We start from the raw sequence: 23,371 nt of genomic DNA, 5'->3' as shown, positions 1-23,371 counted from the left end.
GGCTATTCGCGGATGACAGTCTTCTGTACAGAAAGATAAAGTCTCCAGAAGATGCACAGATACTGCAGAATGACCTCAATGCCCTCCAGGAGTGGGAAACAACTTGGAAGATGTCCTTCAACCCAGACAAATGTGAGGTACTGAGGATTACAAGAAAGCGAACCCCGACACAAGCAGACTACAGCATCCACGGGCACCAGCTAGCCTTAGTCAAGACAGGAAAGTACTTAGGCGTGACACTTGCCAGTGATCTTTCCTGGAAACGACACGTGGACAGCCGCACTAAGTCTGCCAATAACTCTCTTGCCTTCCTCCGCAGAAACCTCTCAAGCTGCCCGAAAGACATAAAGTTGCAGTGCTACAAGTCACTAGTCAGACCTGTCCTCAACTACGCATCAACAGCTTGGGACCCTCACACACAGGCATGCATACAACAGTTAGAGGCTGTGCAGCGAAGAGCAGCGCGATTCATCACAGGCAACTACAGGACTACAAGCAGCACTAGCCAGATGATCGCAGACCTTGGGCTACCTACCCTAGAACTCCGCCTCCAGCACTCTAAACTTCTGATGATGTATCGGATCACATATGGTCTTCTCGACATTCCAGCCACCGTTCCTCTCTGGCGATCCATCACATCTGCACGAGGACGTGGTCTCGAAGACATGGATGGTGCAGTAGTCTGTTACTGGATACCTTACTGCAGAATAGACACCTACCGCCACTCCTTCTTTATCTCTGGAGCTCGATTGTGGAACCAGCTACCAAAGCACCTCACAGTTCTACAGACCCCAGAGTCATTCAGGGAAGGACTGGCCGGCCTCCAATTCAAACATTGAGCTTCCTGACTGTACATATTATAAATATTAAAGGTTTTATTTTTACCTGCACTCTCACGATCACCTTGTATATAACAAATGTACGAGTATGCTCCAGAGTGAGATTAGTACATCACATGGAAGAAGAAGAACATTTATATATCGTCATGTCACCTATTTTGGCACTGTGGGTGCATATATTGATCCATGCAACATTTTCTGAGAATCAGGAAAAAGTAAAAGAATTTTCTGTAAAATAAATCAAATACATGAAAGTGCTGTGTATACTGCCTTGCTTTGCAAATTATGTGGAAGTTAAATGAAGAGGACCGAAAACATTGAATGGAATAGGGATACATTTTGATTATTTCAATTGAAGTAAGATTTTAAAATGCAATTATACTTGTTTTTTCCTCATTTTGGTTGTGTCTGTATTTATTTTCAAGTGTAGTAATGTAATTGAAACAAAACACTCGGAGCCCATGGGTGTGACGTCATCACGAGAGCCGCTTTCTTAATGTAAACAAAGTGATCGCAATCAGGAGAGGATTGATATAAGGGAATACGATACGATACAGGATTTTGTAGAAAGTGAATGCTCTTAACTTTTATGAGTACATAGGTACAGCTCAGAGTTCTTCCTGATATTTGCTTTCTGTTCAGAGGGCCAGATAAGATGCGTATTTGCGTAAAATACGCATGAAAAAAAGAAAATATGCATGACTTAAAATTTTGTTGAGTAAAAAAACTCCTGGCTAAATTTGGATTACTCATCGTGTGCAATTTCAATGCGTATTAGCCGTTTATACATGCATATAAATTCATGTAAACACGACTGATTCTCGTCATTTTGTCCACAACGGTAAAAACGTAGTGACATAACTATGTATAGAAAGTAGTTCAGGACCTAATTTACATCTCAGTCAGAACGGTATTATTTCAATTTGGCCCACAATAAAGACCGATGTTGACACAACGGGTTCCCCGCTGCATTGTTGAGAATAGATATACGCTTATGGTGAAAACATTTGACATCACATTCGATAAAACCCTAATCGCCCAACTTTAAGCATATAATTTTTGCTATCAGTTCATTTCTCCTGTGGTACTATGGAAAAACCTTTTTCCTTAAAGCACTTTTTAAATGGCAGGCGAAATACACATATAATAAACAAGTTTTACGGATGCCACCTGCTTACCATTCAGATAACGTGACTAAGCACATGTTTAAACTGTGAGATATATTGAAATCCGGTTTGAAATCAATGAATCCACTTGAATCATGATGTACATGTAATGCGAAAAATTGCTGCTTGCTTGATTTTCATGTGACTGTCACGATCTGTGCCGTCCTGACCGGCAGACTCTGTCCCGAAAGCGCTTTTCTTTTTCTGACATATGCAGCTGCGTCTGCATGTGCTTGTGTTTTATTGTCATAAAAACAGTGGGTTGCCGAATCAAGACGGAAAAAGAGATAAATGGCTGCTTATTAGCCAAGGGCAAAAAAAGAAAAACTGTTAAATAATACAAAAGTGATTGCTTTATTGTATACAAGACTGCTTGTTGTAGCGAGTTAACACTAATGTACAATTTATTATTAATTCTGATCCTTTGAACATAAATTCTACTTCAAATTATCGAATTTTGATTTTTACTCATCAATTAAAAATTTCATGAGTGAAATTCCCCTCAGCTGAAAAAATTATCTGGAGCTCTGTTTGTGTTCCTGTTGTACTGAACTCATAATCTTCATTGTTTCATGAGAAACACAGGCAATCCATTAAATACTGATAATGTATTGGTAAGGAATGCCATATCATATGATTTTCAGGTGAAGAACCCAGTATTGTGTCCAAACCAGCATGTATTTTGTGGGCCATGCATGGAGGTATGGCTTCAAAAGAATCAGCAGTGTCCAGCTTGTAGGACCTCCATGACCAGCAGTCGTAAGATCATAGGTATGTCGATGTTGTTAATGTGTTGTTGTTTAACAGGACCAGTTGTATTGTTGTTGATACCAACATGATATGCCTTGTTTACCTTTTGGGCTGGAGAAATTCATGGTCTTCTTGTTTAAAACAATACTGGGTAGAAAATGCTGTTACATAAAATGTTTTTGAATGATGTTTTTCAAGCATGGGAGTGTACATAAGTGCTTCAATATTAGTTGTTATTCAATGCAGATTATTTTCCTTGCGTGAAAATATGCAACTTTCACTTTGTTTGTATCATACAGCAGGATGCCAGGGGTATGTTTCTCCTCTGCACTTATTTCCTCATTTTGCTTGCTTCACAAACAGTTCATTACTTAAATGGTTGTACATGTATTTAATGATTAACAGTTTGATTGGCCCTAGTAAGGGAGTAGGTGTTTTCAAAATTATCGCCTTTGATTTTCTACATCCATTGAAATCCCTGGTGTGTTTCGCTTTACCTTTGTTAGTTACTCTGAACACATTTGTAATCCAGGTGGCCTGAGTCATGAGGAAGAAGACACAGAGAAGCTTACCAATCCAGATCTCCGTAAAGCAAGATTTGACATTCTCTACAAAGAGTATGAGGTATGTATAGGCCTTATTTTGTAGGCATGGAAACTGTTCATTAGATTAAATCATTATATTGATTAAGTATGAATGTATAATAATTATAATGTCGTTAATTTTTTTTTTTAAGAATATAATGTTCTTTAAACTACAATATTTTATATTATGATGAAAATTATTTATCTACAAACATGTTATACATGTTATAAAAAACAAGAGCCTTAAAACAAACAAGAGCCATTAGTTTGTTTCAGAATTAAGTTTCATCCCTTTACTTTTAATGCCCCGGGAGGCATGTACTGATGTAGTAGAGTCTGACGAATCGTCCTGTAGTAGAGTCTGACAAATCGTCGTGTAGTAGAGTCTGACGAATCGTCCTGTAGTAGAGTCTGACGAATCGTCCTGTAGTAGAGTCTGACGAATCGTCCATCCTTCTGTCTTTCTGTCTGTTATCACTTCCTGCTTCATGTGCGTATATAACTGGGAAGTTATTGGGATTTAAATGAAACTTAATGTAAGGATAGAGGCTTAGTATTGAAGTGAATCTGTCAAGAGTTCATATAATGATAAAGAACACAGATATGTAGTGCAGAGTACAGATATAACAACTCTTTCTTCAGTATCTCAGAGTTATTATGCCCCCGGTAGGGTGGCATATAGCAGTTGAACTGTCAGTCCATTTGTCTGTCAGTCCATTTGTCTGTCTGTCTGTCTGTCTGTCAGAAACACAATGCCCCCTATTGTCTGTCTGTCTGTCTGTCTGTCTGTCTGTCTGTCTGAAAACTTTAACATTGGTCATAACTTTTGCAATATTGAATATAGTAATTTGATATTTGGCATGCATTTGTATCTCATGAAGCTGCACCTTTCGAGTGGTGAAAGGTCAAGGTCATCCTTCAAGGTCAAAAGTCAAAAAATACAATCCAAGGGAAGTAATAAGCTTTTAAAGGCAGATAATTTCTAAACCTGCCAAGTGATATATTGAAATGTTATTTTAAAGCGGCGCAATAGGGGGCATTGTGTTTCTGACCAACACATCTCTTGTTTTTTTTCTGTTTCTGTTATGCCATTAATAAATTCAACTTTCCTGTTTTCCCATACTTTGTATTTCAAGAGCACACTTTTGGGTCAAAACAATTCTGAGACGCATTCATCTCATGCACCGTCCACACTTGTTGTTTTGTATGCCCCCTTTCGAAGAAAAGGGGGCATATAGTGATCGGACTGTCCGTCTGTCTGTCTGTCCATCTTTATGTCACACTTTGGGTTTAGGTTTCGAAACATGCTCATAACTTCTTTGTCCCTTGAGATATAACCTTCATATTTGGTGTGCATGTGTATATGGACAAGGCCTTTCCATACGCACAATTTTTTTTACCCCTGTGACCTTGACCTTGAACTTAGGGTCCGAGTTTAGGTTTCGAAATCTGCGTTAAGGTTTCGAAAAATGCTCATAACTTCTATGTCCCGTGAGATATAACCTTCATATTTGGTATGCATGTGTTTATGGACAAGGTCTTTTCATACGCACACAAAAAATTACCCCTGTGACCTTGACCTTGAACTTAGGGTCCGCGTTTAGGTTTCGAAATCTGCCTTTAGGTTTCGAAAAATGCTCATAACTTCTATGTCCCTTGAGATATAACCTTTATATTTGGTATGCATGTGTATATGGTCCAGGCCTTTCCATGCGCACAAAAATTTTGACCCTTGTGACCTTGACCTTGAACTAAGGGTCCGCGTTTAGGTTTAGAAATCTGTGTTTAGGTTTTAAAAAAATGCTCATAACTTCTATGTCCCTTGAGATATAGCCTTCATATTTGGTATACATGTGTATATGGACAAGGCCTTTCCATACGCGTACAAATTTTGAACCCTGTGACCTTGACCTTGAACTAAGGGTCCGCGTTTAGGTTTCGAAATCTGCGTTTAGGTTTTGAAAAAAGCTCATAACTTCTATCAATCGTTTATAGGGGGCATAAGTCATCCTATGGTGACAGCTCTTGTTTGTTTAGAATGAATTTGAAAGAATGCAGTCAGAGATTCAGCTGCTAAAAACAGAAAATCAAATTCTACGCCAACAGACAAAGAAAGAGGGTCTCACTCCAAGCAGGTAAGTTGAACACAGCACCTCATGTTGTAATATCTCAGCCAATAAGTAGCAGAATTTTAAGCTTCTTGACTACTCTTAGTTAACACTTCTACAAAATGGATCATATTCAACTTATTTAACAATAATATCCTTTCATTTCATTTGAATTTCACATGACAAGCATACTTAAACTTACAATTAGCATGTGTGATGTTTAAGTAAACTTGTGGTCATGTTTGTGATTTTTATTAAATAATACACAATAAAAGGAACAATGCTAACATGTGTGTTCTGATTAGCAGGTCGGGTGATGCTGAATCCAACAAGAGCAAAGATACCACCCATCTTCTGGCGCTCACTAAGAAACTGCAGGATGCAACCAAAGTCTATGAGAAAGTCAAGGGAGACCTCACCAGACTGAAACAGGTATGCAAATATACAGCTACATTTGAGGTGCATGGTCGAGGCTTTTTTGCCTGAATGTTTAGCTGTCATTGGGTCATATTCCCAATGTCAATATATTAAAGCATAATTTGGGGAAAAGGGCTATGTGTGTAATGCGATGTCCCAGATAAGGCTGTACACTAAACACTGTACACTATATTTCGTTTGAAGGTAATCCCTTCTTAGCAAAAATACAGTTTAGGCAGAAAGTGTCGTTCCAGCTGATTGCACACTCATAAGTGGGACACCACTTCAGAAACATACATTAAGCCCTGTTTTCCCAGTCAAGGCTCTTTTTTTTCCCAAATCTGGTCAAAAATTTCTGCATTGATTGTATGATGTGTTGATGTTAAGTAATAAAGATGATTAGTCCAGAAATTAAAAGTGTCAAAGTTATGATATACATTTTTCTGGTGTGTGTATCATTTTATTACCGAAAGCTCAAAATGTATAGCTCGAACAATTGGGATTTTGTTCCCAGGTTGAACTAAATTGAAGCTCACATTTCCTATTTAACGGGTATAGGGCGTTTTTCCAAAATGATTAGGAAAACAATCTGATAACATGCTTTAGTTATCATCCTGGGTCATACTTGTGTTACAGTCACTCTGCTGACAGTGGATTCATGGTAAGAAGAGACACTTTATGAAAGAGAAATCCCATAAAAGCGGAGAGTGCTGCTCCAGATCAACCTGTAAATTATAATAAAAGAGTGCAAAAAGGCTTTTATGACATCATAATTTATCTATGCATTAAGTCCATTTTTCCCAGAACGAGGCTAAACTGAGCCGTGTATCTGCAGGAGAACACCAACCTGAAGGATGAGAACCTGAGCCTGAACAGAGAGACCCAGCACCTGAGACAGGAGCTTGCAGGCCGCTCACCTCAGAGGTACAGTATGGGGGTGTTGCCATCACTTGCAGATAGCTTTCTTACTAAATGCAAGTTTTAAAAGCTTCAATTCCAACCCTTAGTTACTAATGAGCAGCAAACAGCATAAAACCTGAACAGACTGCGAGTAAGGCTGGCTGCTCTGGTTTTATGCTGTTTGCACATAGCCATTTTCAGTTTTCTTCTGAGTGGGAAAGGGTTAATATTTGATCAGAGAGAAGCACTGAAATACAAACCTGTAATTCATGTAAGTTTTCAGTTACACTAAGCATTCAGGCACTCACTTTTTAGCTCACCTGAGCACAACGTGCTCATGGTGAGCTTTTGTGATCGCTTTTTGTCCGTCATCTGTTGTCCGTTGTGCGTTGTGCGGCGTCAACATTTGCCTTGTTAACTCTCTAGAGGCCACATTTATTGTCCAATCTTCATGAAATTTGGTCAGAAGATTGGTTTCAATGATATCTTGGATGGGTTCGAAAATGGTTACGTTTGCTTAAAAACATGGCTGCCAAGGGGTGGGGCATTTTTCCTTATATGGCTATATATGGCTATAGTAAAATCTTGTTAACACTCTAGAGGCCACATTTATTGTCTGATCTTCATAAAACTTGGTCAGAAGATTTATCCCAATAATATCTTGGACGTGTTCGAAAATGATGCCAGTTGGTTGAAAAACATGGCCGCCAGGAGGCGGGGCATTTTTCCTTATATGGCTATAGTTAAACTTTGATAATACTCTAGAGGCCACATTTATTTTCCGATCTTCATGAAACTTGCTCAGAAGATTTGTGCCACTGATATCTTGGATGAGTTCAAAAATGGTAACCTTTGCTTGAAAAACATGGCTGCCAAGGGGCGGGGCATTTTTCCTTATATGGCTATATATGGCTATAGTAAAATCATGTTAACACTCTAGAGGACACATTTATTGTCAAATCTTAATGAAACTTGGTCAGAAGATTCATCCTAATAATATCTTGGATGAGATTGAAAATGATGCCGGTTGGTTAAAAAACATGGCTGCCAGGGGGCTGGGCATTTTTCCTTTTATGGCTATAGTAAAACTTTGTTAACACTCTAGAGGCCACATTTATTGTCCAATCTTGATTAAATATGGCCAGAAAATTTGTCTTAATAAAATCTGGGATGAGTTCGAAAATGGTTACGTTTGCATGAAAAGCATGGCCGCCAAGGGACGGGGCATTTTTCCTTATATGGCTATATAAGGCTATAGTAAAATCTTGTTAACACTCTAGAGGCCACATTTATTGTCTGATCTTCATGAAGCTTGGTCAGAAGATTCATCCCAATCATATCTTAGACGAGTTCAAAAATGATGCCGGTTGGTTGAAAAACATGGCCACCAAGGGGGCGGGGCTATTTTCCTTATATGGCTATAGTAAAACCTTGTTAACACTCTAGAGGTCACATTTATTTTCCGATCATCATGAAACTTGGTCAGAAGATTTGTGCCAATGATCTCTTGGATATGTTCGAAAATGGTTTTGGTTGCTTTAAAAACATGGCCACAAGGGGCAGGGCATTTTTCCTTATATGGCTATATATGGCTATAGTAAAACCTTGTTAACACTCTAGAGGCCACATTTAGTGTCCAATCTTCATGAAATTTGATCAGAAGATTGGTCTCAATGATATCTTGGATAAGTTCGAAAATAATTATGTTTGTTTGAAAAAAATGGCTTCCAAGGGGCGGGGCATTTTTCCTTATATGGCTATAGTAAAATCTTGTTAACACTCTAGAGGCCACATTTACTGTCCGATCTTCATGAAACTTGGTCAGAAGATTCATCCCGATAATATCTTGGACGAGTTCAAAAATGATGCCAGTTGGTTGAAAAACATGGCTTCCAGGGGACGGGGCATTTTTCCTTATATGGCTTTTGTAAAACTTTGTTAACACTCTAGAGGCCACATTTATTTTCCGATCTTCGTGAAACTTGGTCAGAAGATTTGTTCCAATAACATGTTGTTATCTCAGGTGAGCGACTTTGGGCTTTTGAGACCCTCTTGTTACTTAACTCTTTAATGTTTGTTAATGAGGATCTCTTGTAAAAATAATTACAATGGTACTTTAACAGAATTCTTTGTATTTTCTTAACACATCACATATTTTACACATCACATGTGATCTAACACCATATGGTTGTAATAAAACTTTATAGATAAAAGTGAGAAGTTTGAGGACTGTAACATATTTTTCATTTGGGTAAATAGGCATTTATACATGGTATAGACAATAGATTTACCTTATTGCTTAAGGATAATTTGTTAGAAATTTTTGTAGAAATTCATAAATAAGTTTTGCTTATTGTATTGACATTATTTGTTTTGCTTCATACTGGGATGATATCAATTAGTGTCAGCATTGATAGTTTGTTGCTTTAGAAAAATTGTGGGTTTTTATTTTTTGCTTATTCAGTGATCTATGGCACAATGCTCTTTTTGAAATCATGTGTAGGTGTGACTCAGATTATATAGCCTCATATTGAACCTGTTAAAGAACATGATTATAATTATTTATAATTTATGAAAATATTGTAAATGCATTGCAGAGATACTTATTATTTCACTCATACTTTACTGTGTGGTATATACTACATTTAATACACGCGTCCACTTTATTGATGCCATTAAACAGGTGATGTTATGTGTTAAGGTTCTGAAGTATGCAAACAATAGTTATGTCTTTGTTTTAATAAATGAGGGAAGTTGTTTACTTATTCTATAGACAAGTGTTTACTCTTCTTAACAGGCCCCTTTTATGGTTAAGACCTGAAATTTTAGACATAAGCAAACATTTGTTTTATGTGTACTTGTTGCATTTCAGATTCGGTCGTATAACAGTTTCAACATTGGAGACCAAGCTTGCGAGTGCAGAAAAGGATGTGACCAGGTTGACCAAAGCCCTGGAAAGGTCTGACAAGTATATCGAGGAACTGGAATCGGAATTGGACGGATACCGGGGCGGGAAACCAGGGGCCACCAAAAGGCCCAGTCCTGCCTCGGAAAAAGAGGATATTGATAAATACATGACAAATGGGGATCTTGACAGAAAGTATTACTCAGATTCAAAAATTCCATCCACAAAGGACTATGGGATTGGTGCAGAAAATCCGTCCAGACGACAGTTGTTCTCAGAAGACAAGGGCAGTAAACCTTCCGCAGGTGAGAGATCTAAATATAGCTATGAACGCAATGGTGTATATAGCGATGACATGCATGCAACTAAGTCACACATTTCAAAATCTTATGGGTCGAACGGAGGGAAAAAGAAAGTGACTTTTGACCTTGAGAAAAACACCAATTCCGCAACATCATTTGACCTTGAGCTGCCTAGTCCTTTAAAAATGTCTGCAAATGCAAGTGGTCTGGCTGCCAGCGGCCGTGTTTCCCCTGTGAAAGGAGTTTTGAAGAAGTCAAACGAAGCAACCAAAACCTCTTCAGGTGACAAATCTACCGATTACTCGACTGACTTGTCAAAGACTTTGGAAGATTCCCTGTCCGACAGCTACAATTCCAAATACAAACCCCTCTCTTCGAAGGACGATGATTTGCTTTACATGAAGGGAAGAGAGAAGTCTAAAGAATTTGAAGGTGATTTGAACAATAATCCAAGAAGTCGAAAGTACAGTGCTGATGACAGTTTCCTCAGTGAGCCAAGTGACATTGAATTGAAGCGGGCAAGGGAAAAAGATTATAGTTTAAAACCGTCAAGTGGTGAACAGAAAACTAACATTAGAGAGAGGGATTATCAGTCTAAAGGATCCAAGGGCTTGTATGATGAACTTGACAGACATGATCTAGATGACACTCAGTATATCGAGAGCGAATTGGACGAATTGAACATTTCACTAACACCAGAATTCACAGACTGCATGAAAATTCTAAATCGTGCTGAAAAGAATGTCCACACACGTGCTTACTCTCCGGATGACCTGACCAGGCCTCGATCCACTGACCCTGATATGGACACTGCCTTTAGGGCATCAACTGGCAGTATTGGCTTCAAGTCGAGCTCTTCTGGAACAACCAGCGGGAATTTCATGTCCTCCGATTATAAAACGGATGCGAACACTAACAAATTTGCCTCATCTCTGGATTCCTATTCGAGAGGCAGGCACGTGCGTTCGGGGTCCCTCGACAACTTGCTTATTGATCACACAAGTGAAAAGGAGCCCTATAGACCCAGCAGTGCAATGTCGGCCACATCTAGCATGTACCCACCTACAAGCACGAGCAAATATTCCAGCGGGTTAACCACGGGACGGACAACGCTTACAAGAACACCATCCCTGGATAACTTGCTGCTAGCTAGGCAATCGTCTGGGCATTTTAACAAGTACACCTCAGTCGACGGCCCTGCTGCTACCTCTGGATTCCTTGGTCAGCGGATCTACCGTGGTGAGACAGACTCTTTAGATGTGAAGTCTTCTAGCACTGGTGCTGGCTCCTCTACTGCTCTGCAGCCTATGAGTGCCAAACACGAGCTCCTCAGCATGCACGAAACCAACATGGATAAGTTTTCAGGCACCACACTGGGTGACGGTCAAGCGCGCTATTCCTCAGGCGATGCAGGTTCTGGTGTTGGTGCCAGGTCCCTGCCAGTGTCCGATGTGAACAGAAGGTTGCCTCCATCAGGCAGGCAGACTCCTACTCTCTCCAGCACGGGCACGGATTATGATAGACTCTCCACTGGCTCTGGTAGAATCACCCCGTCCATTCCCACCCACTCAGAGTACATGTCACTTTCTAGGCACAATCCTGAGACGTACACTAGCTCTGGTCGTTCCACAACTTTACTGAGCTCTCTCACAGACTTCAGCAGCACCAAACCTAGCACACAAATGTCTGAGTTTAGACCCTCTGGATATTCCTCGTTGCCGTCCAGTTCATCTCTTAAGCAGCCCATAGGTGGTCGGTCGGATGCATATTCATCTTCTGCCTCTTACTCTGGCCTTACTAACCTGTCCACTAATGCTTACACAGGTGGTAGTTATCACAGCTTGCCCACTTACACAAGTGCACTGTCTACTGGTAGCGTAGTATCAACGACAATGAGTAGTAGCTATAATGCTAACTTGGACACCAAGTATGCGAGTGTTGGAAGTAGAGCTAGTGATTTCACTTCTGATAAAACTGATTCTTACACAAACTTCAGATCTAAACCTCCGTATACTGAAAACAATTATAAAGATGGTAGTGATCTTTCGAACTTTTCTTCTAAAGCTCTGGCTAGTACTTTTGCTCCATCCGTCTCCTCCATTTCAGCCAATGCGTTCTCCACTGCAGGAATGTCATCATTTGCAGGGGCATCGTCCTACCTCCCATCCTCCTCCTCATCATCATCATCTTATGTTCCCGGATCATCATACGCCTCAACCCACGGCATGGCTCCATCTCTTTCCACATCGTCCTACTCCGCTAGTCTCCCGACTAGCACATACCCGTCCAAACCGCTTGACCCAATAGCCGAGTCCGGCCATTATAGCTATGTGTCAAATATTTCCGGAGAGTTTTCCTCAAAGAACGACACCTTGGGTCTGCCAGAACCGAAGAAAAGACTGTTTGATAACTCTGACGATCTTGAGATGTCTATGAGTCCCATAAAAGCTAACAGAAGATATTAGTCTAATGTGTGAAACTTTTCCAATTTTTCAAATAACATGCTTACAGGCATTAACATTTGCTTGCCGTTTGTTTTTAAGTTTTTATGTAGGTACCACTGAAAATCAAATAACACTGTGTTTTCATAGCCGTTGAATGTCTTTCGTGCAGAATTGTTTGAGACTAACATTTACTAGATGACAACCATTTGGACCATTAATGTTCTGTGTTCATATGCAAGGCAAACAGCTGGTTTGTCATTTTTATTCAAACAGAAGCTTAGTGAAGAAGTAAAACATGTTAATGTATATATTTTAATATGAAACAACGATTTCATTAGTTTTCCTGCATTTATTTGTCTATCAACCATTCAATGTACATGTATATAGTTGTATTTTTAGTTTCTCGTATTTGGACTTGTTTTTAAATGTTGTATCATTTATTTATTGCTCCATTTTAATTCTGCATTTATTTATTTTCTCATCAAGTTTCTATTTTTATATATTGCTAGTTGTAATAAGGGGCCCTATAGATTTAGCTAAATCAGAATGTTTAGCGTGGCCCTCCTTTTGTATGCCCCTCCCTTTTAAATTATACACATGTCCCATCATTTTTTGTCTCTCTTTCATTTGTCCATATTTGTCCATGTTCTGGAAAATACAGACATACCCAATGTGTTTGTATAGGCTATTGATGAGTAACACTCACACTATTACTTGGTATAAGCATCTTATTATTTATAATAAGGAACATACCTCATGGAATATATGTTGAATGGATGCTTTAATTGAAGTACTTATACTTATGGGCCGGAGGCCTTTATTTACTAAATAAACTGTTCTGTTCACTAATATGGAAATAGCACAATAAGTTAATAACAATGTACACAGTTTGCCATATAACGGTTATTAAGTGTTGCCCGGCTCTTTTTTAGTCTCACCCTTTTTTTTGACTGGCTAAATCTCTACACCCCTTGAATTGGGTGGAATGTAATTTTTGCAGATTTATATTGACATGTGATTGCCTTTTACTGTGTAATATTCCAACTATAAATAGGAGGAATTACTGTACTATATATTGTCACCATGTTTTGTTTAATTTTTTTAGCTAACTATTCACAAAAAAGTCTGACCTATACTACTCATTCAAATGTCTTGGTCAGGTTATGGTAACGGTGCAACATCCTATGCTGCTGTTTCTACTACATTCCCTAGAAACGTCATACATGTACGAAGAATATTCATGTCAATGTTTGCATTCAACTGACGCATATCTCTAAATCTTCTACAGATATTCAAATACAAGTTTACAAATTTGTTGCGGTTCTGTATGAATATTATGAATATTCGTTGAGGGAGACTTTTGAACAGTATTATGCCTCCATTGTATGTATATACTTTAGTTTCGATTGGGGCTCTATACTGTTATTGTGTGTCAAGGAAGTGTACATGCACACCTAGCCTACCTGTGTCAAACAAGTGTACATGCACACCAAGCCTGCCTGTGTCAAAGAAGTGTACATGCACACCAAGCCTGCCTGTGTCAAACAAGTGTACATGCACACCAAGCCTGCCTGTGTCAAGGAAGTGTGCATGCACACCTAGCCTGCCTGTGTCAAACAAGTGTACATGCACACCTAGCCTGCCTGTGTCAAAGAAGTGTGCATGCACACCAAGCCTGCCTGTGTCAAGGAAGTGTGCATGCACACCTAGCCTACCTGTGTCAAACAAGTGTACATGCACACCTAGCCTGCCTGTGTCAAACAAGTGTACATGCACACCAAGCCTGCCTGTGTCAAACAAGTGTACATGCACACCAAGCCTGCCTGTGTCAAAGAAGTGTACATGCACACCTAGCCTGCCTGTGTCAAACAAGTGTGCATGCACACCAAGCCTGCCTGTGTCAAACAAGTGTACATGCACACCTAGCCTGCCTGTGTCAAACAAGTGTGCATGCACACCAAGCCTGCCTGTGTCAAGGAAGTGTACATGCACACCTAGCCTGCCTGTGTCAAACAAGTGTACATGCACACCAAGGCTGCCTGTGTCAAAGAAGTGTACATGCACACCTAGCCTGCCTGTGTCAAACAAGTGTACATGCACACCTAGCCTGCCTGTGTCAAACAAGTGTACATGCACACCAAGGCTGCCTGTGTCAAAGAAGTGTACATGCACACCAAGCCTGCCTGTGTCAAACAAGTGTACATGCACACCAAGCCTGCCTGTGTCAAGGAAGTGTACATGCACACCAAGCCTGCCTGTGTCAAACAAGTGTACATGCACACCAAGCCTGCCTGTGTCAAAGAAGTGTACATGCACACCAAGCCTGCCTGTGTCAAACAAGTGTACATGCACACCTAGCCTGCCTGTGTCAAACAAGTGTACATGCACACCAAGCCTGCCTGTGTCAAACAAGTGTGCATGCACACCAAGCCTGCCTGTGTCAAGGAAGTGTGCATGCACACCTAGCCTGCCTGTGTCAAAGAAGTGTGCATGCACACCTAGCCTGCCTGTGTCAAACAAGTGTGCATGCACACCAAGCCTGCCTGTGTCAAGGAAGTGTGCATGCACACCTAGCCTGCCTGTGTCAAACAAGTGTGCATGCACACCAAGCCTGCCTGTGTCAAGGAAGTGTGCATGCACACCTAGCCTGCCTGTGTCAAACAAGTGTACATGCACACCTAGCGGGCTTGTGCACATCTAGCTGGCCTGTGCACTTTGGGCCAGTGGGGTCAAGGTCACTATAACTTAAAAGTAGAAACAAAAATCTACTAATCAATTTGACTAAACTTTGTGTTTAAATTTGTCTTCACAGTCATTATATCAGGTGATTGACAGAAAATGTATTTCAAAGCAAAAGAATAGTCAAGTGCCTTCTTGGGACAACTCTTGTTATTTGTTACCTGAATCATGTTAACTTCACTTACTTAATGGACTGAGACAATGTCAATAGCGATGCATACTTGTATGCCAGTTTTATTTGTCATCATTAACTTAAACAATAATTCACCTCATTGAGTTACTGTGCATGCTGCATGCATCTTTGTAATGCTTGTTATTCTGTCTTGCATAAAAGCAAGTTGGGTTTGCTGAAAGTGTTCATAACTTATCAACACATTTTTGTCTGTGTTTTTGAAAATGTGACCTACATGTAAAAGTATGCTTGGTAGAGGCCACAATGGCCTGCGTTATTTATTCAGTGTTGTCAATCATTGCCATATATATGTTATGCACGTTGTCAATGAGTTGAGATACGTTTTTCACCCTGTACAAAGCAATTATTCTGGATTTATATGCAACAGAATATCAGTGCCTTAAAAGAAGACATTTGTTATTCCATAATCATTTAAATGTAATGTATACTTGTAGCATTGCCAGTCTTAGTCTTGTTGCAATAGTGTTGTATTGATGATTTGTGTTTTATTTCTCTGTATTAATAAAAAACGGATGTTATGTTAATAAAAATGTCAACTACACTACATGCTAGTATGATGGAAAAAATCAAAAAAGTATTTGGGGTGCTTATATAAATAGTGACTCTAAAGGATATTAATTTATTTCTGCATGATGGTTTACTTACGGTGCTTAGCATTGAACATTATTCCAACTGCAAGTTGCTAAAGTTAGTTCCTGTATAATTTATGAACCATGTATCTTAATTATTTTATTTTGTCATTATCTGTGATATTTTATAGATGAGGCTTTTTATAATAGATAATAAAATGAAAGCAAGCTACGTCTTATCGGGTTTTAACTGGATCAGAATTGCTAGCCTACACTAACGATTGTCACAGGAGCGACAAATACCCCTCACCCCGGATGCCGCTTGTCGTGTTGTGTGGTAAGATGTAATATCTATGATATACCACAATCTCCACGCAGAGTTGTCGTTCCTTGCTCTCACATACAATCCATTCATACAAGTTGATCCAGATATGCTGGTTCCAGTCAAAACTATGCGCGGGGGTTGGATATACCATAAAAATTCTTAGCTAAAATTGGCTCCAAACTTCAGCAAATTTTCATGAAGGACAATACAATTTTCAATTGTACAGCTATGTATCCAAAGGAAGAGTACATGGAAAGTTTATATTATGTACTTACAAACACGGAGCGTATATTATATATATACTAGAGTCCGTGTTATAAAGTATGCGAGTCTTTCGAGCGAGTTTGTGCCTACGCAAATTGGCTGGCGGCTTTTTCGGCCCCGGTTTGATCAGGCTCATTCGCCCTGATTTGTGTGTCTAAGAGGCGAATTTGGCGGGCGGTGTTGAGGTCTGGTTTTAATAAGTCAACACACATGCCTCCCCGATCTTGCCGAGGATACTTTGAAGTCATCTCTCTCTCAACATACCGATCCCACAACTCGCCGAGCTGCTCATCCAGGTTCACATATGTATGACGTCGGGCCCGTGCGGTTACCACCCGTACAAGCATGATCTGCACTGGGATGTACACCGCTTCGTCCCGTAGGAGAGGGATCAACACATACAATGGGCATTTGTTGTCAAGTGACGTTGCCACCCTTTGCAGGAAGGCGTGCACAATATACGCATTGATAGTCACTTTCAATTCGCAAAAGATAAGCGCAAAAAACACTGTTTTACTCCGTATGCATTGTCACATACGAATTAAAAAAAGTATTTCGGTAATGCTCCATAATTGCAATCCATTGCATTGAATCGATCGCCATTTATTACGCAATAAGCAAAAACTATTTTGCAAAAAGACAATTGCAAAACGACATACATATATACAGATTACTCTTGTGAAATGAATGGATTATTCGATTGATTGTCATCCAATAAAGTCAAAATAAATAAACATGTGCTTTCAGGGTAAGTGGCGATTGTCTCGAACCCGAAGTTTGCTTTATTAGACACTTATTGAGCTTATATGCAAACTATACGAAATAACGTATCAGTGTTTTTTAAGCGTTGGGTGAAAGGAACGGCAATCAGATAGACATTAAAAAATCCATTTACCCAATAGCATAATTGTTTAATCTCCTTATGTCTTAAGTTATATATATTGGTGTATATATTGATATATGTTTTGAACTTTTGTTATATTAAAAAAACGGTCTGTCAATGACCATTTAACCACAGCATATGTTTTGTTTGTTACTTCCACCCAGTGCATAAATAACCTCAAACATAATATTTGGTGTTTTGTAACTGTCACGTATGAGAGATGAAAGTGTTGCTTTCCAACATATATAACTTATAAGACGCTCGATAATTGGTACGCATTTTGTTGAAAAATAGCTGCATTTTGTTGAAAAAAATAGCTGCAAATTGCATCCAACTAGCTGTTACGGACATAAATAATCAAGTTGTGTGTGGTCTTGTGCCATGAAGGGGTGGGGGTGGGGGCGGAGTACACCAGTCCGGTATAATGATCAACAGCCTTAGTCATTTGCGGCGTAGCGGCGGGAGGGAGCATTAAACCAAAATCGACGATGGGATAATAATGTATAACAACCATTAAGCTAACAGGACGACCCCACGTTCTGCTTTTATCGACATATTAAAGTCATTACGAAACAAAAGCAATCTTTGATAGTTATATTTATGAAGTTCAATAGTCCATATTATCATACAATTGTGAATAATATCAAATACTGTTTACGCGAAAACCTCGGATAGATCGACTAAAAAAGTTTATTTAGAAAACTTAGTTATTGTCAACGTTTCCACAGGTAAAGGCTAACGTCTAATTACTCTGTTTTTCCAATAGATTTATGCCTCTGTAATTTTCATACATCTTATATATCTTTATTTTACAACGGTGTTTTGTCCGTTTTTTGGTACCCATGTTGCACTTAAGACGGTTAAAGAATTATTAGACGACTGAAGTAGAAAGTTTCCTGATGATGAGTGAATATATTGTAGCCGCGCTTTGGGTAAACGGAGCTTAACCCATTTATGCCTAGCGTCTAGAAAACAGGCATTGGCAATAAGCGTAGACCCAGATGTGATGCCGCATGATGCGGCGTCTCATCAGGGTCTGCGCTGTTTGCTGAAAGGAATTTCTGTAAGAAATATTCTAAATATAGAAAGAAATATACTAGACATCCCTAATTTTGGAAATAAATTGATCCAGTTTAGAAGGATGGGAGAGTCCACTAGGCATATATGGGTTAAATTATTGGCGTAAAATGTTGTCACAGATTAACCTGTCAGCACAGGCTAATCAGGAACGACACTTACCTTGCTATTGTATTTTTCGCTTAAAGGAAGTCCCTTCTCAGCGAAAAATAGTTTATGTCATTAAGCCCCGTTTTCGCAGAGCAAGGTTCATTTTAAATAGCATGGTTGTGACTCTGGGTAACGCGATAAGCTTACAACTGAACTTCATGGGTAGAGCTGGTATTAAATGACACGACTTTTGTTTAACAATAAGCACAGCCGCACTGATAGTAATACAAGAACATATGACAATATCCTAATATAACTTTTGTTAGCTGTTATTATATTAACGCGTACGAAATGGCCAGAACTGGACTTTCAAAAGAACTACGGGAAGGTGAGAGTCGCACTGGGTTGAGTTTGTTTCTAAAACAAAATGTTTCTCAATTATTTTACTACTAGTATATAGTTCAAATAAGTACAAGTTTATTTCTTTTTGCATGCAAGCGAGATTTGGTAGTTTAATTGCACGAGTATTATTTGCGTTAGTGTGATAAACGCGGATTTCGAGTAACGTTTTAATGTTAACTGGTACGCGTCCATGTACAACAAACACTAAACACTACGGACTATACTCTTTCATGGCACTGCATTTGACGAGTTCCGGTACTGCATCAAGTATGTAAATTTTACATAACATATAATTTTGAAGGAAGCATACAATCTCAGAATCAATCTTAAAGATTACTTATATCGTTTTCTTTATGTCTTTCATGTTCACTTTTTCGGCAGGAACATACTGATTAAAGTGTCTGTTGTCTTTAAAATGCAAAAACACAATTATTTCGCAAAATATACACTAAGACAGGACCCTTGTTGTTTGGTTTTGAGTCGCGCTTTGGGACAATGAGATAAATGGATATGCGTCTTCCCATATAAGTATGTCCTTTTAAATGAAGTCTCTCCTTATTGAAAATCCAGTTTTAGTGGAAAGTCCCTGATTAGCCTATACGGACGCATTTGCATTAAGCCCCGTTTTCCCAGGCCGCTGCATATTTCAATGTATACTCGTTCCACGGCGGCTCCCACAGCGCTGAAGCAAGCGTTCGAGGATGTTGACGTGAACCAGACGGGTACCATTAGTAGGGGAGAGCTGAGGTCCGTGCTGCAGCTTTGTGGCCAAAACCCGACCTCGGAGGAAGTGGCCGCCTACCTGGAGGGTTCAGATGGTACGTGAGATGGAGGGGTCAGATGGTACGTGAGATGGAGGGGTTAGATGGTACGTGAGATGGAAGGGTAAGCCGGTAAGTCGCACAAGGACCAGCAGTATGGTTTAACGCTCTGAAGGTAAGTCGATCCCGGGTCGGAGACTGGGCGATGCCCAGCGGTAAAGTGGAATGGTCATAAGGTCGAACAAGGACTTGGGGTCAGCATCGTGAAGATTGCGCGATGTCCAGTGATTAAGTGGAAGGGTCATATGGTATTTCGTACAAAGACTAGGCCTCAGCGTTGTGAATAGTTGGCGATGCCAAGCTGTCCAGTGGAGTGGAGGGATACGAGGGTATTTCGTACAAAGATTGGGGCCGGCTTTGTGGACACGGCCCAGTGGTATAGTTGAGATAAAGGTTTATAAGGTACTATGTACATAGGGGGCGGCGTAGCGAAGATGGTGCAATGTTGAGTGGTAGAGTAGAGTAAAGGGACCAGAAAGTACGGCGAACAGACTAGGGACCAGCGTCATAGAGACGGCGCGATGTCAAGCGGCATATTAGAGATCAGAAGGTACGGCGAACATATATGGATCAGCGTCTTAGAGAAGGCGCGATGTTCGGCAGTAGAGGAGACGTTTGGGGCAAAAAGGACGTCGCACAAGATCAATGCTGTCAGCGTCATGGGAACGGCATGATATCCAGGGTATAGTGTGGTGGAGAAATCAGAAGATACGCCGTACATAGACTTGAGGTCAACGCATTGGAGACTGCACGTTGTGCAGCGTAGTAGGTGTTAGGTTGGAATGGAAACCTTTCTGGTACAATGCCGACATATATAATTTTCGAGTGTACGAGGTTTAATTGTAAATTATGATAAATAATTGTTTTTATTTCTTACTCCAGTTTCACATTCTACCCTCAACTTATATGATGACATTAATTATTATTTGTGTGTGAAAAATGAAAATCGATGACCATGAATAATACACAAGAATATAAAATGTTAACTTTTGAAATTCTTGAATTGCGGGTAGAGGGCAACATGCTTCACTGTTAAGTGCGCCTTCACGTTCCCGGAGATATTGCCAATTGGTAGACAGTTACGTGTGCCTTCAGTGCCCGGGGAGATGAGTCAGGAGGAGTTCTTCCGGTTTGTGGAGCGGCGTGTGCCGCTGAAGACGCCCAGTCAGATCGACCAGGAGCTCATGGAGGCCTTCGAGAAGTTTGATGACGACGGAGACTTCACCATCAGCAAGGAGGAGTTCAGAAAGGTGCACTGTTTTAGTTTGATGGCAGTGATTATTTCTTATGTAAATGGTCCGAAGGGTCCAATAAGAGTCAAGAGGAATAGTTCTTGCGGTTAATAATTTATTATAAATTTGGGTTGTTGTTTAGGTTTATGACTTGATCACCAGTCCATCATTGTTATCATCATCAGAAGCATAATTAAAAGCAACTTTAGCAGCATAAAATTATTTTTTTATCACTTCGGTAGCTGTAAGCTGTTTAATTTACAAGAAAATTCAGTGTGGTACTTCTTTAAAAGTCAAGCAAATTTTTTCAACACACATTTCGTACCCTTTGCTCTATAAATGTTCGCATGTTCGTTCTGTCAAACCCAACCATCAATGCAACAAATGTGAGTCTCTAGCGTTGCGAATGCGCTTATTGCAGGTGATGACCCGGCTGGGTAACGAACCCTTAACAGAGCAAGACGCGGACGCCCTACTGGAAAGTCTGGGCTCTCTTGAGACAGAGGGGAAGCTTAATGTCGCAGGTACGGGGCCATGTCGATAAAGGATCTTATGAGAAGCATAAGTTAAGACTAAACTTTGAACTTTAAATATATACTACAATGTACTTCAAAATACATGGAACTCAATATACGTTATTTCTGCAAAATAATCGACATGCACATTTTCTTAAATTAATACATATTTACGATCCATGTGAGATATTCTCTTATTTGCTACATGTTTTATTTGGAAACACTGCTGTTATATGTTATCAAACGATAAGACAGACATTTCTTCGTTGTTTCAGAGCTTGCCAAGCTGTTCATGGGATGACTGCCAAACAGACAACATGAACATTCTTGTATATATCTGTCTATCTGTTTAATTTTGAAATTAAACTTTAATTATTTGCATCATGATATACATTTCTGGATCATAACCGACTCAATAGTATTAATCAAATAAATACATGCTATATTTCATAATTTTAGTGTGTATAGTGCAGGTCGCAGATCTGGTACCAAAGGCAGATACAACGCAGTGCAAAAAATATACAATTATTATCCAATAAGATCCGCAAAGCTGTGCCGATCGTCTATAATCGGTTCGAGCCAATATAAACGCCCAAGGAACCTGTATTCGTCATATGGCTACGGCCGATTATAGTAGACCGTCGGCCCCGCATGTTGTCGTTTATAATAAATCCCATCTGATCTCGTTTATGCTCTCATATTATTTCAAAAGCTAGCGTAATTTATTTCCATTCAAATTAATACGCAACGTAAGGCGTATCTCGTGTGACGCAATATGTGTGATGAAACACACTTTTTTTAGTTATAAATACTCAACGGATCTTCGGGTAAACACATGTGTTTGTTTGTTTTTCAGAAAAGTATGAGAAAAGAGTTTGATAAATAAGCAGCCAGAAAATCCAACAAATATTTGTTCAAGCATAATAGGAACAAAATTAATCACTATCGCCAGTTATACGATTTCGTAAATCGATTTTTTTTATTAAGAATGGTAAGCATTTGATACAACCGTTTCCAAGTAAAACTGTGGTTTGAATTTATATGAGATAAATGGATGCAAGAAAAGAAATCGTAAGCGCAAATCGTTGTATTTTGTTGTTACTATTATTGGCCCGAAAATAACTCTTTAACCAGTGCTATAAGGGATAAAACACGTCCATCAAAATAAATTAAATGTAAAATACCGCGTATTCTATTAGCATAGACGTCACTTTGGTGTTACCTTTTCTGGGTTTTATAAACGCTGGGAAATGTGATTAAGTGTGCGCAGAGATCGTCTTCTATACGAGATTTCAATTCTTCCTTACGAAAATGAATTGAGTGGCCACCTTGCTGCACACAATTAATGTTGCTTAATCATCGACACGCATATTACATTAATCCATTATGTGTGTTATTACATATTTTTTATCTTTTGCTTATGTTCGATCGCATTTATAGTTTTTGAGATGACATAAATATTAACAGAGGAATAAACTTATATACTAGTATTGTTAATTGTCGGCGTATCTGTCTAACCCAGCTTTTCACCTTAAATGAACTTAATCAACAGCCTATAACATGGTGAGGAAATTTCCCGGCAGTAGACCCGAAGGAATAATTCCGAATATTTCATTCGCTGATTTGAGAGAAATACCCCCAAACAGTGGCCTCATCACTGCGTCTTTGTACAGCGTATAGGACGTAAAACTGTTAAGTATAGGGAAATCCGGGCTATTTTCTGCATGTATATACGACAGATAGAAACACATTTTTTTGCAGTTACAATAACGCATTAATTTCTAGAATTTTATGGTCAGTGTTCGGTCAGTAAACTGGCAGTAGAAGAACGAATGGACTATCGATA

At 39.5% G+C, this 23,371-nt stretch overlaps 3 protein-coding genes across 10 annotated transcripts in view; all 3 read left to right on the top strand.

Annotated features, from left to right (window-relative positions):
• Positions 1-13,557, top strand: part of LOC127878752 (uncharacterized) — a 60,001-nt gene extending 46,444 nt beyond the window's left edge. Inside the window, exons 24-29 of the mRNA XM_052425279.1 lie at positions 2,650-2,776; positions 3,288-3,379; positions 5,377-5,474; positions 5,753-5,879; positions 6,700-6,788; positions 9,637-13,557. Of these exons, the coding sequence (XP_052281239.1) occupies positions 2,650-2,776; positions 3,288-3,379; positions 5,377-5,474; positions 5,753-5,879; positions 6,700-6,788; positions 9,637-12,436 (3,333 nt within the window). The 3' untranslated portion in view covers positions 12,437-13,557. The remainder of the gene's footprint in view (positions 1-2,649; positions 2,777-3,287; positions 3,380-5,376; positions 5,475-5,752; positions 5,880-6,699; positions 6,789-9,636) is intronic.
• Positions 13,558-13,756: 199 nt separating this feature from the next.
• LOC127876229 (sialidase-like) lies at positions 13,757-16,145 on the top strand. Of its 8 annotated transcripts, XM_052421290.1 has the most exons (7): positions 13,757-14,049; positions 14,086-14,121; positions 14,230-14,337; positions 14,374-14,517; positions 14,626-14,769; positions 14,842-14,985; positions 15,022-16,145. In XM_052421290.1, exons 1-7 carry the CDS (start codon positions 13,788-13,790, stop codon positions 15,114-15,116), a joined length of 933 nt encoding a protein of 310 aa, XP_052277250.1. In that variant the 5' UTR covers positions 13,757-13,787; the 3' UTR covers positions 15,117-16,145. The 8 variants fall into 8 exon arrangements, with proteins under 8 accessions (XP_052277250.1, XP_052277249.1, XP_052277248.1 ...); XM_052421289.1 differs by lacking the exon at positions 14,086-14,121 and having other exon boundaries at positions 14,122-14,265; XM_052421288.1 differs by having other exon boundaries at positions 13,757-14,121; positions 14,230-14,265; positions 14,338-14,517.
• A 2,670-nt stretch (positions 16,146-18,815) lies between these two features.
• On the top strand, positions 18,816-21,902 carry LOC127876403 (troponin C, skeletal muscle-like). The gene is made up of 5 exons (XM_052421612.1): positions 18,816-18,943; positions 19,638-19,775; positions 20,874-21,028; positions 21,432-21,534; positions 21,801-21,902. Exons 1-5 carry the CDS (start codon positions 18,907-18,909, stop codon positions 21,824-21,826), a joined length of 459 nt encoding a protein of 152 aa, XP_052277572.1. The 5' UTR covers positions 18,816-18,906; the 3' UTR covers positions 21,827-21,902.
• The last annotated feature ends 1,469 nt before the right edge of the window (positions 21,903-23,371 follow it).

The sequence above is a fragment of the Dreissena polymorpha genome, chromosome 4 (genome assembly GCF_020536995.1).
Source record: "Dreissena polymorpha isolate Duluth1 chromosome 4, UMN_Dpol_1.0, whole genome shotgun sequence".
Taxonomy (NCBI): Eukaryota; Metazoa; Mollusca; class Bivalvia; order Myida; family Dreissenidae; genus Dreissena; species Dreissena polymorpha.
This window is presented reverse-complemented; position numbering and strand designations above follow the sequence as displayed.

What these genes read in the sequence shown, in the direction of transcription:
- LOC127876229 (XM_052421283.1), top strand. Translation starts at nt 13,788, where the DNA reads ATGCCTCCATTGTATGTATATACTTTAGTTTCGATTGGGGCTCTATAC. An exon ending in AAACAAGTGTACATGCACAC is followed by an intron (nt 14,518 to 14,625) that starts CTAGCCTGCCTG and finishes GTACATGCACAC; the next exon opens with CAAGCCTGCCTGTGTCAAGG. An exon ending in AAGGAAGTGTGCATGCACAC is followed by an intron (nt 14,986 to 15,021) that starts CTAGCCTGCCTG and finishes GTGCATGCACAC; the next exon opens with CAAGCCTGCCTGTGTCAAGG.
- LOC127876403 (XM_052421612.1), top strand. Translation starts at nt 18,907, where the DNA reads ATGGCCAGAACTGGACTTTCAAAAGAACTACGGGAAG. An exon ending in CTACCTGGAGGGTTCAGATG is followed by an intron (nt 19,776 to 20,873) that starts GTACGTGAGATG and finishes GTGTGCCTTCAG; the next exon opens with TGCCCGGGGAGATGAGTCAG. An exon ending in GCAAGGAGGAGTTCAGAAAG is followed by an intron (nt 21,029 to 21,431) that starts GTGCACTGTTTT and finishes CGCTTATTGCAG; the next exon opens with GTGATGACCCGGCTGGGTAA.